The sequence below is a fragment of the Linderina pennispora genome (assembly GCF_002104995.1).
Source record: "Linderina pennispora strain ATCC 12442 chromosome Unknown DL89scaffold_1, whole genome shotgun sequence".
NCBI lineage: Eukaryota > Fungi > Kickxellomycota > Kickxellomycetes > Kickxellales > Kickxellaceae > Linderina > Linderina pennispora.
Window position 1 is genome coordinate 2,429,661 of NW_024468249.1, and position 15,466 is coordinate 2,445,126.

Below are 15,466 nucleotides of genomic sequence, written 5' to 3' on the forward strand. Positions count from 1 at the left end.
GGAGACATGGCTTGGCTTTTACTATTTTACCCCTATCGCATGCGCTGCACATGCGCGTATATGGCAATAGAGATGGCCTCGCATAGTGCAGCTCCTTACGAACAATGGCACCTCCGTTCCGAGCTCCGGCTACACCCCCAACAGAAATCGTGCCGGAGCTGCAACGTGCAGCTCTCACTCCTCGGTCTGGCAGCGAATGCTGCTCGCCGCGTTGACTGCTACCACGCATGGCTTTCACAGTGAGCTCAGCAACAACGCATCGCAAAATGTCGGAGAAAACGCAGATACCCTTATCGACTGTGAAAACAAAACCAAATTTAACCGCTCAATGCACCTTCGCTGAGCCACAAGGTGTTTTCTACCCCCCCCACATCGACATACATTTTACTAGGTGCACGACCGAGACTTGCCTGCACTGCCACTATTTACTGCGGTTTCACCCAAGAGTCTATAAAACAAGGGACGAGCATTTTAATTTATATGGATGGCCTAGACACTTGCCAGCCATCACCCTTTGAATGATGGCCAGGCTCGCAACTAGAATTAGGAATGTGCTTCGTTTTTGTTTCCGCTTATTCAATCATTTACTTCCTACTACCGATTATGTTTAGAAAAGTCATAAAGCAACAAAACCCCCGCCCTACGGATTATGACAGCTCCAGCCATGGTGCCGGATCCAGTGAGTACCCAGACACTGTGAACCTGCCGCCGACACTCGGGGATATCGAGAGCCTGCCCGTGTCATTTCAAACACAAGTGAGCAGTGCATTCATCAGCCAGCTACGCGACCAGCCACGTACTGCACAGCGGAGCAATATGCTCTGGCTCAACCCGCGGCTAGAGTCTGCAGCCCAGATAGCAAGCTTCACTTCATTCCTGGGTTCATGCAAGACAAACGAGATCGTGTGGGTGTATGCTAGATACTACGACATGCTGTTTCAGACATTGTACGACGCATTTGTCTTACAAGTCGAGTATTTGAATTCGTTGCCCGAGCGGTTTATATCGCCAGCCAGCCGACCCATGGTCGATCTACTGTCACCAATCGAGATCCTGTACCAGATGATGCTTCTGCTGCCGCGGCTAATGGCCACCGGGTGGTGCCAGGAACAGATTGTCAATATCTTGATCGTCTTGCTGGATCACGGCAACAACCAAGACCTGCGCACGCTCGGCCAACACCTGCTAACTCCATACATGCTGGGTCTGGGTGACAAGATATCGCCACGCATCCTAGATCTGTTCGAAAACATGATTTCGATGCAGGCGATCACCGTAGCCGACATGCCAGCGGCCTCGCATATTGTTGGCGATTTGTTTTGTGCCATCGGTGGTGGGATCGACATCACAAACATCGGATGTGGGCAACGGGCGATTATAGCATTCGAGTCTGGTCGTCCAAGCATCTGTCCGGTCATGCAGGACCGCGTGTGTACTGCCAACCCACAGGGATTATCTGCGCTATCCATGCTGGGCCATGCACTGGGGACGATCGCGTATACCGCAAACATGATACCTAGTCCTAGGGCTGCCTACGCTGCATACGAGTCGCACATACTCCAAGCACGGACCCATGTATATCCGTTCAAGATCCTCTCGCTTGAGTTCACTCTGCCACATATATTCAACATGCCCAACAGCACCGGTAACTGCCTTCACCTGGTGACACCAGTACTTGCGTTTAGCGGTCCAGAAGTCGAGGCATCGTCGATTGCATACTACAGGTGCTTCCGCAACAAATACCTGAGCTGGCTGTACCCAGCTGCCGGCGAGCTTGCGGAGACAACCGACGGATATAGGAGGCCTGTGCGCAGGATGCCGATTCACGCGTCGTACATCTTCATAAATTTCATGCTTCGCTGCATGATCCCGATATTCGAGCACATGCTGCCTGAGGGCAAGTTTCTGATGCCCACTTTGCGCGCTCAAAAAGAGAGGATGGTATATCAGCTGTATCAGTCAGTTCCAGCGACATCTAAATCTTCTCAGCCGAGCACCAGCAAGTCGGACTATGAGCCAGGGATTCCCGAGGCTAACAAGGCGAGTCACCACATAAACTACCAGTTTTCAGCGACACCCGAGTCCTATGCCTTTATGCGCAATCTGATGCTGGATGACAGCGTCGAGTCAACCGATTTTTTCATAGACACGCTCTGCCTTGGGCTGTGGTATCCGTGCGAGCTGGCGAATCGAGCACAGACGAGTGACCATCTGGATCAGGACCCCGGATTGGCCAAGATCAGCTATGAGGTCGCGTTGGGAGCGCTAACGGTGGTGAGACTATGGCTGGTGGCTCGCGAAGAGTATCAGCCAATGCACTTGCGTCCAACAAGAAGGGACAAGCAGGGTCTGTGTAGGACCTTGGAGGCATATGTGATACGCGCCTACAATATTGTCATGATGCTGGTTGACCAGGGGAGCTGGGATGATGAAAAGCTGGTGCTCATGTACAACGCACTTCTGGTTCACCGCGTGATGATACGCACGTACTTCAGAGTGCTTCCGCGCAGCTTTATATTTGACATGCTCGTCCGCCTGCAAGATATTGTCGAGTCGTTCTTGAAGCGCCAGCCCGATACGCCCAGCGACGTCTACGACGAGGATTCGGCCGCCAACCAGGCGCTGACACTAATGACCGAGTGCTTAGTTCCAAGCTGGATTGCTTTAGACGTCACAACGGAGAGTGTGCAAGCACTGGTAACGCAGCTCTACTCGATCAAGACGCCGTGGATATTCCATATGGAGGTGTGGGGAAATGTCCTGCGCTCAATGACGATTTCCCGCGGTCGCGAGCTGTACCAAGTCGATGAGCGCATGCTGATCCACGAAAGCATGTTTTCTGGGTCACGGCAGCGTCGTGGTCGGCGCATGGTTGACGCGTATATGGAGCAGCTGCTCGACGCCACATTTCATCAGAACCCTGGCAAGTTTGTTCTCGAGGGTGCATTTGACACGTCAACGCCGTTTCATATCACTTCGAATCTGGTATGGTCAACTATGCGCCGTATCATGTCATACTTGCAAAAGTCTGCGCGTGCTGCTGCCCTGAACCGAGACAAATCCAAGATGGCTAACATCAATGTATCGGATACCAGCGATGCCTCGACACCACACGGCCCAGTGGACTCGCCTACGCCAAACCAGGATGTTTTTACGCGTGTTTGCTACTCGGGTACTGGGAATCTGTACGAGTACGGGCCTAATATGGCAGCCACGCTACTGTCGCGCATCACCAATGGTATCGAGTCCGGGATTCTGCCTCATCACGACAACCTGTGGCTGGTAGCGGGGATTGATGCCCTGAAGAAGTACATCAATGCTGCGCCTTCCCACAGTGCTAAGCAGACGTCATATAAACGCGCTGAAGATCCGGGCCCTACGCCTTTGGCGGCTCAACGAATGAATCGCTGCCATCCCACTCACTGCGCCGTATCGTCGCGTCACTGGCAAAGAAAAAGAACCCTGCTCCGTCCACACTCCATGCAGACACATCCTCCTCAGCCAAGCCTGCTTACAAAACATCCTTTCAACACCGGAATCTATCGAGCATTGATCTGGTTGAAACCAGCACAGTACGCACCCAGTCCCAGTCGGCGTCAGAGAGGAGCGCGCATTCGCAGAGGCTAGTCCCACCTGCTCGCGATGAAACCACAACGCATGAGAGTGCCTTGTCCGAGGATACGGGGGATCAGGCGGCTATTCGACCAGCAAAACTAGAGCATAGGCCAGGAAACTATCAGTCCACCAGCCAGTTGGCACAGATGCGCACCAAGGTCAACATCCATACGGCTGATGTCGATATACAAAAGGAAGAGGTGGTCGCATCCAATCGCCGAGTAAGTGCAGAACAAACCCGTGGCTTCCCGAACTTGCAGCATTGCAGAGTTGATACACCACTTACTGACATCATTCTGTGGCATAGGTGGCGTGGAACATGGTGGGAAATATTATTGAGATTACGTGGCTTCTGGAATCCCTCTGGGTCGATGTGGACATTGGTGCATACTTTAGACTGCACACAGATCCATCTGAAAGCCTGAAGTCCGCATGGGTGACATGGGTCAATCTCCTTGGGTCGCTAGACCCACACCAAGTAAGTATACTATTACATTCATATGCATTGTGTTAGCTATGCTCTACGATGACTTTAAAACTATTTGTAGGTTGACAGAAGCAAGGCCATTCTACGTGGCCTCGCCAAATGCTGGGCAGTGGAACGGGTGGTATTGAACACCAATGACGTATTCTCCGGGGAAGATGGGGTTCTGCTAAACATACCCAAATGGATCAACCAAGGAATGTCCATGTTCAGGTATGTATTGGAGTTTCATTGCACATTTGTGTGAAGAGATCATTTTATTAAGCAAGACGTCACATATATAGCGCGTATGGTGAAGATGGCGACTGGCGCTTACGTCATTAATGCAACTTGGATGTTTGATGAGCGATACCACTGCCAAATCTGGTCTAGACCTCCGATCCTACTTCATCCAGATTATGCTCATCTATCTGAGCCCTATCGCTGCAGGCGAACCATTCGACCTGCAGATCGTCGAGATAATTGTGAAGAACTGCTCCAATATTATATCCTCTGGTATCCCAGGAAGCAGGATGCTTATCTATCTGATCGAGCGCGCTATGCATCGTCTAGTAAGTGGTACAACTAGCGGCAGGGAATGTCAGCTTGCTCGTGGTCTACTAACATACACAGAACCATGGATGACAATATGATCTGGCTTGTAGTTGTTTGAGAGGGACACATACGCAGGTGATCCATCCGATACAACTGTTGAATATGCGTGCCTGCTGTTGATGTCCATTGGGACACTGCTGAGTAGCGAACGGACACTGTACGCCAACCACCGCAACGCTGGGACGAAAAAGCTGACAGATGCCCACTGCGGATTCACAAATGGCTCCCATGATCCTCTTATCGACTCAGTGCCCAGCTTAGTACAGCAAAAATACCCGGTTATAGTTCGCCACAAGGGTTCACAAACGTATGCTCTTGCTTGGGAGCACGGGGGACCGATTTTTGGCCGTATTTGCTTGTCGCTTTGGAGACTGAGCACTGGGGGCTCTTATCTAGCAAACCTGGATGAGTCAACTCAGCTACGTGTCGACCACAGTGTGATGCATGGGCTGTCTGTAATTTGCTCCAGTGAGCTATCGATTTCGGATAAGAGGTAAGTCCACGTTTTTACTGTGTCCACCATATCATAAGCAGGCGTATGACTTCGAGTTGTGGCTAAAGCATTCATCCAATTTGGATAACGAGTAGCCTTCAAAACAGCCAGCTCATCTCCAACTGTCTGATCTCATGCCTGAGTCATCTTTTTTCGGACAAGCTACCAACAGTGTACAGCGCAGCCAACAGCATAATGCTTCTGATCGCTGGCCGTGCAAACACAATGGAGTATCTTGGGTACCCCAGGTTGCAGATGGTCACATTGGAGCTTATGAAAGCCATCATCGAGCAGCTTGATCGTCTGGAGGACCACGTTAGCATGGACAAAGGCAAGTACATTTCATCAGCCAATGCTGACGACATCTTGTATGGATATGCATGCCACTCACTACGGATTGTAAATAACGTAGTCAAGGCAATCTGGGAAATTACGCGGCTGCTTACGATTATCCTGTCAGCAGCTCCAGGCTGATAACGCTGAAAGGTGTCAATAAGAGTGACATCCAGAATCCAGCCGCAGTGCGCGACTTTCTCGTGGAAAAGATCTTCCAGGCGCTTCGCACACCCGCACACATCAAGCGTGGCGATTCCGCATTTGTACAATCAGCATCTGGTGCACTATGAGCTGATCGACGGAATGGTGCTCCGACTCGAGCCTGCACTGTATAAGCCCTCCCAGATGTGGAAGCAGCACATGCAGGAAAACAAGCAGCAGCTGGCCCAAGAGAGGGATAAGGCTACGAAGCTACTATCGGTAAGTAAACAATATGGATGATATGTGCTTGAATGTATCGCCGAACATACTAACCATTTTTCTGTTTGTGGTCATTGGAGATATAGCAACTTGGCGAGATTGTTCACGTGCATTTGATGTATTACTTTGATGAGTCAGTTCGGCAGCAGGATATCCTGAACCCTAAAACGTAAGTTATATCTAGCGGTCAAACCAAGACAGAATATCGCTCCTATTCCTTTGTCATGTGTCTCACAACCCATCTCTTTCAAAGGCCCGCTGGTGGTAAAAAACCTATAGTTCAAGGCATTATGAGGAAGGAACGGACGAGTGCATCGTATATGCTCACGGAAATATGATCCTATCCATATTCGATGAAAAGGACACTAGCTGTAAGTACTGTCACCTATTCAACATTGCACTGATATGCAAGCATGGTTTCTTAAACGCAGTTTTTTGGGTGCCGCATTGTAGTCTGCATTAGATGCGTTCGCAGCTGTGCGAGCAAACAAGCTTGGCGTATATTTATTCCACAGGATATGACATGCTTGCCCGAGAGACAATCATATGAACTCGAGAGCATTATGTGCAAATATCGACGCGACTCAGACAAGTCAAACGCCAACTCGACAAAAACCAGCGGCTCTCGGCGCCACCATTCCAATAAGGAGACAGTGGTTCAGTAAGTATATACGCTGGGGCATTATTGCTGTAATTTGTAGCATATTGCTATATGAAGGCTAGACACTAACACACAATCGCAATTGTAGCTCACTGACATCCAAAGATATCTTCAACTGTACGGATATCCCGCCATCAATGCGCGAGGCCACATTAACCCCAAGCGGTTACCAGCACTGGGGGCGCGAAAGGAAGGGCTCAGACCCTGAGGACCACAAAATGTTTGAAGAGATCAAAACGTTTATTAAGGAAGAGCTGCGGGCGGTCTCTTCGGTCGATGAAAACAACGACACAGCGCGCCCAATTTCCCCAGTAGTTGATGACGTGGTACGCAGATATACGGCAGCACCAGGAGATACAAGGGCAAGGCAATGGTAGGCGCTCTAGAGGAACTCATGGTGCAGACTATATACATTGCAGACCTATTTTCTCACCCTCATCTAACTTGTAGTGAAACGTCAAAGCTGCACTGTTACCAAGAGCTGCTTCGCTATCACAAGGGGTTCGACATGGGCCAGACAATGAAATCAGTCCATGTGACACTGAAAATGAGCGAGGCATTGATTCGTGACTTGCGCGCACTAGATAAGATCCACTTTCGAGAAACGATCAAGGTAGCAGTGTTCTATGTCGGGATCGGACAGCACGATGAGAGCCAAATACTGTCAAACACAGTCCGTGATACGAGTGATAGGTACCGCCAGTTCGTCAGAAGTCTTGGCTGGTATGTCGACTTGGACAACATTTGAAGGATTCACAGGCAAGATGGAGAGCGACGGGTCAGATGGGAAGGTCTGTTTGTATTTTGCGGACGAACATGTCGAACTTGTGTTCCATGAGGCCTAGTATCATGCCATTAGACCCAAAGGATCCACGACAGACAGCCAAGAAACGGCATATTGGCAATGACCATGTTCATATTGTCTGGAACGAAACGCACCACAGATATCGGCCCGAGACCATCACTGGCGACTTTGGCAATGTTCAGATTCAGATTCGTCCTTTGACAGACGGGCTTATATGGTGTCAATGTCTACCGAGATAGCCATATAGGTGACGTGGGTCCGATTACCAGTGGCATGGTCGTCTCAGCCGATGTGCTGCCGCATGCAGTGCGTTGTACCGCAATAAAGGGCCACTGTGTGGCTAAGGAGGCATTCTTTGGCTCAGCTGACCATCCGTATATCGTTCGGCAGAACCGCATCAACGAGATTATCGAAAAGCACCGAGTTGATGGTAATATGTGGTAGCAGTCTGATATTTATAGTACACCTGCTTTCAAGGAGTCTTGGTAGGGCTTTTTGTCCGGGGCTTCTTTGCGAGAGTGCAAATAGATATACTGTACGAGTTCCATATTGTGGATAAAGAGTACACAGTGGTATGCCATTTGGTTCTTGGCCAAAGTACTCACTAATTCTCATTGATTAAGGCTGCATCTATTACACAGGTATGCTGCTGCCAACTTACTGCGCCAATTGCCTTGTTCGCAAGGAGGGTTAACGCTTCGATTTGAGTTTATTGTAACTCTTCTCAAAAATAAGAACAAGGCAGAATGAAAGGCCGTATGAATACCGACACAATTGGGTACTAGATACTAAATAACAGGAGTCGACGCCCTCAAGAGAATAGAGAGCGTAGTGAGTCAGCAGTTCTCTTCCCTCTGATGTCGAGCATTGTTTCTAGACTGTCCCTATCTGCGGAAAGGGATACCTGCATCTCTGGACGTGACAAGAGCCAGCAATTCACCATTCCAACCGAAATCCATGGGGTTCCCGAAGTTGAGATTCACAAAAACGCGTTTGGGATCGACTCCCAGTTCGGTGTTTACGAGCCCAGTGAGCTTTTCGATAACCAAGCTATTTGCCGGACAGCTGGTCTGACGGAGATACAAGGCATTGATGAGAGCTGTGGGCTCGTCAGTTCCACCAAAGGTCATAGATGGATTGACGTTGACGAAAGTGAGCACAAAGTTGGCAGGAATTGATAGTAATTGAGTGAAGAGGGCTTGAGGCCTTGACCGAGAGGGACTTTGTATCCTCGATCTGAACGTTGGTAACGATTTCGATGACAGGCATGGTGGAAGAGTGGAAAATAGAAAAAGAAGTAAGGAGAGCTAGTCTGGCGATTGGGCTGCTGTGGGATTTATACCCAGAAGGGGTGCACTATATAGACACCAGCTATGTATGGCGCGGCTGCAAACAATATCGGTGGTGGGAACAGCACATGGTGGTGGGAACTCGATTGTCCACCTAGGGAGTGGCTGAGCGGTAGGACTGAAATGGCCACGATAATCAGCAATATATGATGATAATACTAGTTGTAGGGTAATAGATGGTTTTACATAAAAGCCAAGAGTCTAACGAGTTCTTAACCAAATATTTGGCCATCAAGGGCAACATTGGATCCTTGAAGTTCGTCAACAAGGACAAAGATGCGCGTGCCACTCACATTCAGCTCCTTGCTGACAAGGTCATTAAGGTTGGCAACGATCGGCGCGTTCAGCGACCCACCGACATTGCCAATACAACCAACCTTGACCAGGGCTGCGGAGCATCAGTTCCGCCAAAGGTCAGTCCTTCCTGAATGGTGACATTCACCATCATGTAGCCGATGGGCTTGGACAGGAGCTGCGTGGAAAGGTTGGCGACCTTCAGTGAGAGATCCTTGGTGTCAGCGCTCTTGACATTAGTGAAGACTTCGATGATAGGCATGCTAGGATAGAGATATGCGGAGACAGCGAACGGGCGTGTAAAGTCAATGAAGAGAAGGCTGGAAATAACCGAGCTGTGGGACGAGTTTTATACAGAGCTGATTCAAAGTAGCACGGTGTCTGGACAGCAGCAGATTCGATTAATAATCCTGCGGTGATGACGATAGAATCACCGGATGGACAGTGGAATTCCGGGCTTGGGAAGTGTCCATCACGGCCACTATTCGGGAGGATTGGGGGCTAGAAAGGCAGATTATTCGGCAGATCTCCGGGACAGGCGCTGCAAGGACCGAGTCGGTCCTGGGCTGCCCCACAGACCAGTTTCGGGATCACACCTGCCTCCAGTGGCGTGTCTGCGTGGCACACGGGGGCGTCGCTCGACTAGCGTCCGATTCGACCAGCGTCCGATTCGACCAGGACCAAATCAGCGGCAGCTCGTGCGTCAGTTGGTGCGAATGCGAGGAGCGCAGGGCTATAAATAGCTCTGCTGTGGAGTCGGGCCATCTGCTCCTGTTTTCTCTCCAAACCCCCATTTTCCTCTACTTTTCCGCATACTCTTCAACCATGGCTGAAGCTTCGTCGTCCGCAACATACGTCCTGGTCACCGGTGGTGCCGGGTTCATCGGCTCGCACACTGTCCTGGAGCTGCTCAAGCAAGGCTACAAGGTGGTCGTGGTCGACAATCTCTGCAACAGCAGCGACATCCCTCTCCGGCGCGTTGAGGAGCTGGGTGGCCTGAAGGACAACTCGATCCCGTTCCACAAGGTAGACCTGGGCGACCTCGAGGGCTTGCGTGGCGTGTTCCGGCAGTACAAGTTCTCGAGCGTGATCCACTTTGCTGCGCTCAAGGCCGTGGGCGAGTCGGTGCGCAAGCCGCTCAACTACTACCGCAACAACATCACCGGCACGCTGAACCTGCTCGACGTGATGATCGAGTTTGACGTTAAGAACATTGTGTTCTCGTCGTCTGCTACCGTCTACAAGGCAGACCCAGAGGGCAAGCCGCTGCGCGAGGACAGCCCGCTGGGCTGCACGAACCCGTACGGCCGCACCAAGCTGTACATGGAGAGCATCATTCGCGATGTGACCGATGCTGAGCACGGGTGGAACGCCATCATGCTGCGGTACTTCAACCCGACGGGCGCGCACGTGTCGGGCCGTATGGGCGAGGATCCGAAGCAGATCCCGAACAACCTGATGCCGTATGTGTCGCAGGTGGCCGTGGGCAAGCTGAAGGAGGTGCATGTGTTTGGCACCGACTACAACACGCGCGACGGCACGGGCGTGCGCGACTACATCCACGTGATGGACCTCGCCGAGGCCCACGTTGCAGCACTCAAGCGCCTGCCGGATAACCACGGCTACGAGGTGTTCAATCTAGGCTCAGGCACCGGCCAGTCTGTGCTCGAGATGATCGACGCCATGTCGGTTGCGTGTGGACACAAGATCCCGTACGTCAACGACCCGCGCCGTCCTGGCGATGTCGCCACGGTTATCTGCAACCCGGACAAGGCTGCCGGCGAGCTAGGCTTCAAGGTCAGCCGCGACCTCAAGTCGATGTGCGAGGACCTGTGGCGCTGGCAGGAAAACAACCCGAACGGCTTCACCCAGGAGTAAAAAGCCTTCAGCATGTCAGTACATAAATGTGTTTCAGCCCATTATCAGCGCGATTTCTGGACCGTGCATGAATCCAGGCATTGGCGGCCCGCCGAATGATGGTCCGCCACGAACTCTCCTTTGTTGTTTTATAGCCAGCGCATGGACGCCTTTACACAGATCTCACGCAACCTTGACCTGAGCCAGCTCCTGCTGGTGCATACTGGCCTTGCGCTCGTCAGCGCCCTGGGCACCGCACCCACCTACAACCTGCCTGTGGCCCTGTTCGGTCTATTGGTTCTGCGTGGCGAATTCGACGGTGTGCAAATGAAGCGGCTTGCTGTAATCCTAGCTGCTACCGGGGTCCTCGACGTGCTGTGGATTCTGGCGAAGGGTTCGCTCAACTTTACGCTGCTATTCGTACTGGCCAATCTGCTGGTTAAGCCCCTGTCGGTTGCCTGTGCCGTGCAGTCGCTGCAGAACAGTGGGGCGGGGATCCCGGGCCTGTCGTTCCGGAGCGACGCCTATGAGGCCATGGGCGGCGAGGATGAAGACCATCCAGATGCCGCCGTCATCAGCATGCCCGGTGCGCTGAACAGCCCATAGAGTTCTTGGTTATATGTTTTCTCTCTCCATTATATACGCCTTTAGCAGGAGCGAGATCCAGGAAAAATGTGTGCGCAGTGACATTTTGGAGCACGATGCTTGAGGCACACTAACGCGTGGAAAGCGCCTCTCCAATTATACGCTTTCTCTTGTCCCACCCTTCGACACTTATTTTTATCCCTTCTTTTTCTTTCGCATTCACAAAATTCTCCTGGATGGTCACTAGTTGCGCGTCAATTTAACACAGACGGGTACAAGGCTATGAACGACTCTATTACATTCTTCATTGCGCTGGGCATAATCTTTGTAGTCCTCCGCTGGCTGCTTGGTAAGTGCGCCCTGGAGGGAAATGACAGCAATCGGGTGCCCGTGTAGCTAACTGTGTACTGCTACCGTGTAGGCCAGGGTGGTAACGACCAGGGACACGGCGGCGCAGCAGGGCGAGAGCACCGGCGACTGCACATCGTACGACCGGAGCACGTACAGACAATCCAGGCCATGTTCCCCGATATCCCCGAAGCTGCCATCCGTCTGGACCTGTCTCGGACGGGCTCGCCGGTAATCACCAGTGACAACATTCTGCGCAACGGCGGAACGCTGCCTATGCCGCCCGAGGCGCGACAACCGCAAGCGAGGCCGGTGATGATTGGTGAGACTACAGTGACGCTAAACTCGGGCACCGGCCAGCGACGGACAGCGGGATCGGGTGGCACATCGTCGGGCGTCCAGCTTAATGCGGCTCAGTCGCCGTTGGTCAGCCGGTTGAGGATCTCCAAGGACGCGGATACAGAGCCCCTGCCGCCCCAGCCACCGAAGGTATGGGAAACAGATGCGGGCAAGCGCGCCGAGGTGCTGATGAAGCGCAAGGAGTTTATGCTGATGGAGGCCCGCAAAAAGTTCCTCGAGAAGAAAAAGCAGAGCAAAGCGGCCGAGAAGGCACCGGCTGCGACAGCCTCGACGACTGCCGAGTAGAGCACCTTTGCAATTTTTGCAGTAAAAAATCACAAATTTGTCGCTGTGGATTAGGGTGCTGCTATAGACAATCCATTGTTGTGGATTAGGGTGCCGCTATAGACAATTCAATCTCCGCACTGGCACAACGAACTCCCCCGCTCTTCTCTCCAGTTTCCTTCAGCCAATTTTAATTTCGTCTTTATATAAATCTCCCAAATGGTTTCAAAGCTTGCTGCCGACTGCCTCTTCTGCAACATCGTCAAGGGTGAGATCCCGTCTGTGAAGCTCACTGAGACTGCGCACAGCTTCTCATTCCTCTACACTGGACTGCTCTCTGAGGGCCATGTCCTGATCATCCCCAAGTACCATGCTGAAAAGATGCACGAGCTGCCCGACGAGTTCTTGGCTGACGCCATGCCTGTTGCCAAGAAGATTGCTACGGCCTTGGGTGCGGAGAACTACAACATCCTGCAGAACAACGGCCGCCTGGCTCACCAGGAAGTTAAGCATGCCCATTTCCATATTATTCCCAAGCCCAATGCCGAAGAGGGTCTGGTTTTCGGCTGGCCTGCCAAACCGGCCAACATGGACGACATCAAGGCTCTGGGCGAGAAGCTGAAGGAGAGGCTCTAAGTTGCTCGTAGCTGGTTATGTTGTTAACTAATGGATGCACTTCTGAATATGACTGTCACTATGCGCGGTGGGCCGTGGGCCAAGAACGACACATGCAAGGCTGGCATTGGCGTTGTTGCTCATGGTGCTGAAAATTAGAGTGGACGTAGACGATAGTTCTGAGGACAGAATAAGGGACTTGGGTGATGCTACCAATGTTGCGACCCTATTTAAAGGTCACGAGCTTCGTCTACTCGTCCAGGCACTAATCAATTAATAGGGACAGTTAATATTATTAAACAAGAAGAGATGATTCCTCCCGGGTCACTCCTGGAGTGATCCGGTGTCTACTTTATAGCCCTAACTATGTGGCCTAGCCTGGGGTAATGAATCGGTCTCATCATCTGTGATCGGCTGAGTCGCATAAGCATTGGCTTTGAGTAACTGTGGTGTGATCACCACAGCTGTGGATTAGGGTGCTGCTATAGACAATTCATTCTCCGCACTGGCACAGCGAACTCCCTCGTTCTTCTCTCCAATTTCCTTCAGCCAATTTTAATTTCGTCTTTATATAAATCTCCCAAATGGTTTCAAAGCTCGCTGCCGACTGCCTCTTCTGCAAGATTATCAAGGGTGAGATCCCGTCTGTGAAGCTCGCTGAGACTGCGCACAGCTTCTCGTTCCTCGACATCGGACCGCTCTCCGAGGGCCATGCCCTGGTCATCCCCAAGTACCATGCTGAAAAGATGCACGAGCTACCCGACGAGTTCTTGGCTGACGCCATGCCTGTCGCCAAGAAGATTGCTACGGCCTTGGGTGCGGAGAACTACAACATCCTGCAGAACAACGGCCGCCTGGCTCACCAGGAAGTCAAGCATGTCCATTTCCACATTATTCCCAAGCCCAATGCCGAAGAGGGTCTGGGCTTCGGCTGGCCTGCCAAGCCGGCCAACATGGACGACATCAAGGCTCTGGGCGAGAAGCTGAAGGAGAGGCTCTAAGCTGCTCGTAGCTGGTTATGTTGTTAACTAATGGATGCACTTCTGAATGACTATCACTATGTGCGGTGGGCCGTGGGCCAAGAATGACACATGCAAGGGTAGCCTGGAGCTGTTGGCCGATGAAGGTAGAAGCCGGCCATATATTATTGTATTCGGCTGTTTGAGCCTTTCTAATGGGCACTTGGTCAAGGCTGTCGGTGCCTTTCCCGCCGATAGCCGTCTGAATCCCGGCGATGCCCACTAGCTCTCTGATGACGGTGATGGTGATGACGGTGATGATGCCGTCGATCACGGTCGCCTCTGTGCCTTCTGGGCCTGGACCGCGAGCGTGAATGTGAGTGATTACTGGGCCGATCTGTACGTGGTGACCTTGAATGGCGTCTGCGTGAGTGCATATGGCTAGATTTCTCGCGTCTTGACAACCTGTCATGGGCATCTAGCTGCTCATACAGACTGTCAACGAAGTCAAGTAGAGCAGCATCAGCGGGTCTGGCAGCATGAACAACAACAGCAAGCTTGTCTGCGTCTTGGCGGGCCCTCAACATATGATTTGTACGGATTAGCCTACATGTAGGAGGGGTAGGTTAGGCTTGGTGCATATAGTGCCAAATGTCTATTTCGGCAGTGCCGCTCGAGGGTATACTCACAGCACAGCCCGCATTTTGAGCGCTGCTATGCACTCTGGGTCGACAAGGAGCGCATGGTCGAGCTTTTGCATAACCTGGTCATTACTGCATTCGTCAATGCTATCTGGTAGGCTCTTCACTCTACAGCGGGCTATATAGTTAGTAAGGACATCCTCTGTTCAGGTACGTGGTTGTGTATATCTGGCAATCACATACATGGTATCTGCCCAGCCTCTGTTTTGCAGTTTCTGCAAATGCCGGTATGAGCAAATGTCGCCATTCCTATCACACAGTTCCTTGGGGACTTTTGCAGACGATGAGCTGCAGAACCCAGGAATTTCCAACAGCTCTTCAGCCGCAGACAACAAGTCCGGGCAGTTAATTAGTGAATCCCCTTCGTCTTTGCGGTGGGACCAGTACGACCGCCATGCACTCGACTGAAACCGTGGCATTGGGAAGGCTGGGTCGCTCTGGGCTTGACCATTGGGCGTCATAGACATATTATTGATGGACATGTGCGTGATATGGCCATGGACGGGACGGTGGTTAGCGAGCGTGCTCATCAGTGAGAGCGGGAAAAGGGGTGAATAGGCGAAGCGGATGCTGCTGCGATGCGGGTGCCATGCTTTCGCTGCTCATCAGCTGAACCAGCCGGCATGGGGCTTCTATGGGTGTCGATCGAACCGAGCCGACTGGTAGGGGTTCAAGGCTGCAAAATCAATCGACGAATGTCAAAAGCATAGCCAACGTTTTTTTTCT

The 15,466-nt window shown here is 51.8% G+C and overlaps 9 protein-coding genes across 9 annotated transcripts; 7 read left to right on the forward strand and 2 right to left on the reverse strand.

Moving 5' to 3' along the window:
• The first annotated feature begins 4,196 nt into the window (after positions 1 to 4,196).
• DL89DRAFT_20303 (uncharacterized protein) lies at positions 4,197 to 5,865 on the forward strand. The gene is made up of 4 exons (XM_040884013.1): positions 4,197 to 4,312; positions 4,744 to 5,186; positions 5,282 to 5,517; positions 5,599 to 5,865. Exons 1-4 carry the CDS (start codon positions 4,283 to 4,285, stop codon positions 5,658 to 5,660), a joined length of 771 nt encoding a protein of 256 aa, XP_040747848.1. The 5' UTR covers positions 4,197 to 4,282; the 3' UTR covers positions 5,661 to 5,865.
• A 757-nt stretch (positions 5,866 to 6,622) lies between these two features.
• On the forward strand, positions 6,623 to 7,516 carry DL89DRAFT_20305 (uncharacterized protein). Its single transcript, XM_040884014.1, has 2 exons — positions 6,623 to 6,976; positions 7,054 to 7,516. Exons 1-2 carry the CDS (start codon positions 6,741 to 6,743, stop codon positions 7,349 to 7,351), a joined length of 534 nt encoding a protein of 177 aa, XP_040747849.1. The 5' UTR covers positions 6,623 to 6,740; the 3' UTR covers positions 7,352 to 7,516.
• Positions 7,517 to 8,969: 1,453 nt separating this feature from the next.
• DL89DRAFT_290148 (Tautomerase/MIF) lies at positions 8,970 to 9,313 on the reverse strand (the record flags this gene model as incomplete). The annotated part of the gene is made up of 2 exons (XM_040890051.1): positions 8,970 to 9,134; positions 9,194 to 9,313. The coding sequence occupies 2 exons, from the start codon at positions 9,311 to 9,313 to the stop codon at positions 8,970 to 8,972; spliced, it is 285 nt and encodes a 94-aa protein (XP_040747850.1).
• A 563-nt stretch (positions 9,314 to 9,876) lies between these two features.
• On the forward strand, positions 9,877 to 10,929 carry DL89DRAFT_219088 (UDP-glucose 4-epimerase; the record flags this gene model as incomplete). The annotated part of the gene is made up of 1 exon (XM_040884372.1): positions 9,877 to 10,929. One exon carries the CDS (start codon positions 9,877 to 9,879, stop codon positions 10,927 to 10,929), a length of 1,053 nt encoding a protein of 350 aa, XP_040747851.1.
• Positions 10,930 to 11,070: 141 nt separating this feature from the next.
• On the forward strand, positions 11,071 to 11,514 carry DL89DRAFT_290150 (uncharacterized protein; the record flags this gene model as incomplete). Its single annotated transcript, XM_040890052.1, has 1 exon — positions 11,071 to 11,514. The coding sequence occupies one exon, from the start codon at positions 11,071 to 11,073 to the stop codon at positions 11,512 to 11,514; it is 444 nt and encodes a 147-aa protein (XP_040747852.1).
• Positions 11,515 to 11,937: 423 nt separating this feature from the next.
• Positions 11,938 to 12,680, forward strand: DL89DRAFT_264460 (uncharacterized protein). The gene has a single exon (XM_040886261.1). The coding sequence runs from the start codon at positions 12,013 to 12,015 to the stop codon at positions 12,484 to 12,486; it is 474 nt and encodes a 157-aa protein (XP_040747853.1). The 5' UTR covers positions 11,938 to 12,012; the 3' UTR covers positions 12,487 to 12,680.
• A 4-nt stretch (positions 12,681 to 12,684) lies between these two features.
• On the forward strand, positions 12,685 to 13,101 carry DL89DRAFT_290152 (HIT family protein 1; the record flags this gene model as incomplete). Its single annotated transcript, XM_040890053.1, has 1 exon — positions 12,685 to 13,101. One exon carries the CDS (start codon positions 12,685 to 12,687, stop codon positions 13,099 to 13,101), a length of 417 nt encoding a protein of 138 aa, XP_040747854.1.
• A 275-nt stretch (positions 13,102 to 13,376) lies between these two features.
• DL89DRAFT_20347 (HIT family protein 1) lies at positions 13,377 to 14,174 on the forward strand. Its single transcript, XM_040884029.1, has one exon. It carries the CDS (start codon positions 13,665 to 13,667, stop codon positions 14,079 to 14,081), a length of 417 nt encoding a protein of 138 aa, XP_040747855.1. The 5' UTR covers positions 13,377 to 13,664; the 3' UTR covers positions 14,082 to 14,174.
• On the reverse strand, positions 14,158 to 15,296 carry DL89DRAFT_264462 (uncharacterized protein). The gene is made up of 3 exons (XM_040886262.1): positions 14,924 to 15,296; positions 14,729 to 14,848; positions 14,158 to 14,645 (listed from the first exon to the last, which is right to left on the reverse strand). The coding sequence occupies exons 1-3, from the start codon at positions 15,205 to 15,207 to the stop codon at positions 14,267 to 14,269; spliced, it is 783 nt and encodes a 260-aa protein (XP_040747856.1). The 5' UTR covers positions 15,208 to 15,296; the 3' UTR covers positions 14,158 to 14,266.
• Between the last annotated feature and the right edge of the window lie 170 nt (positions 15,297 to 15,466).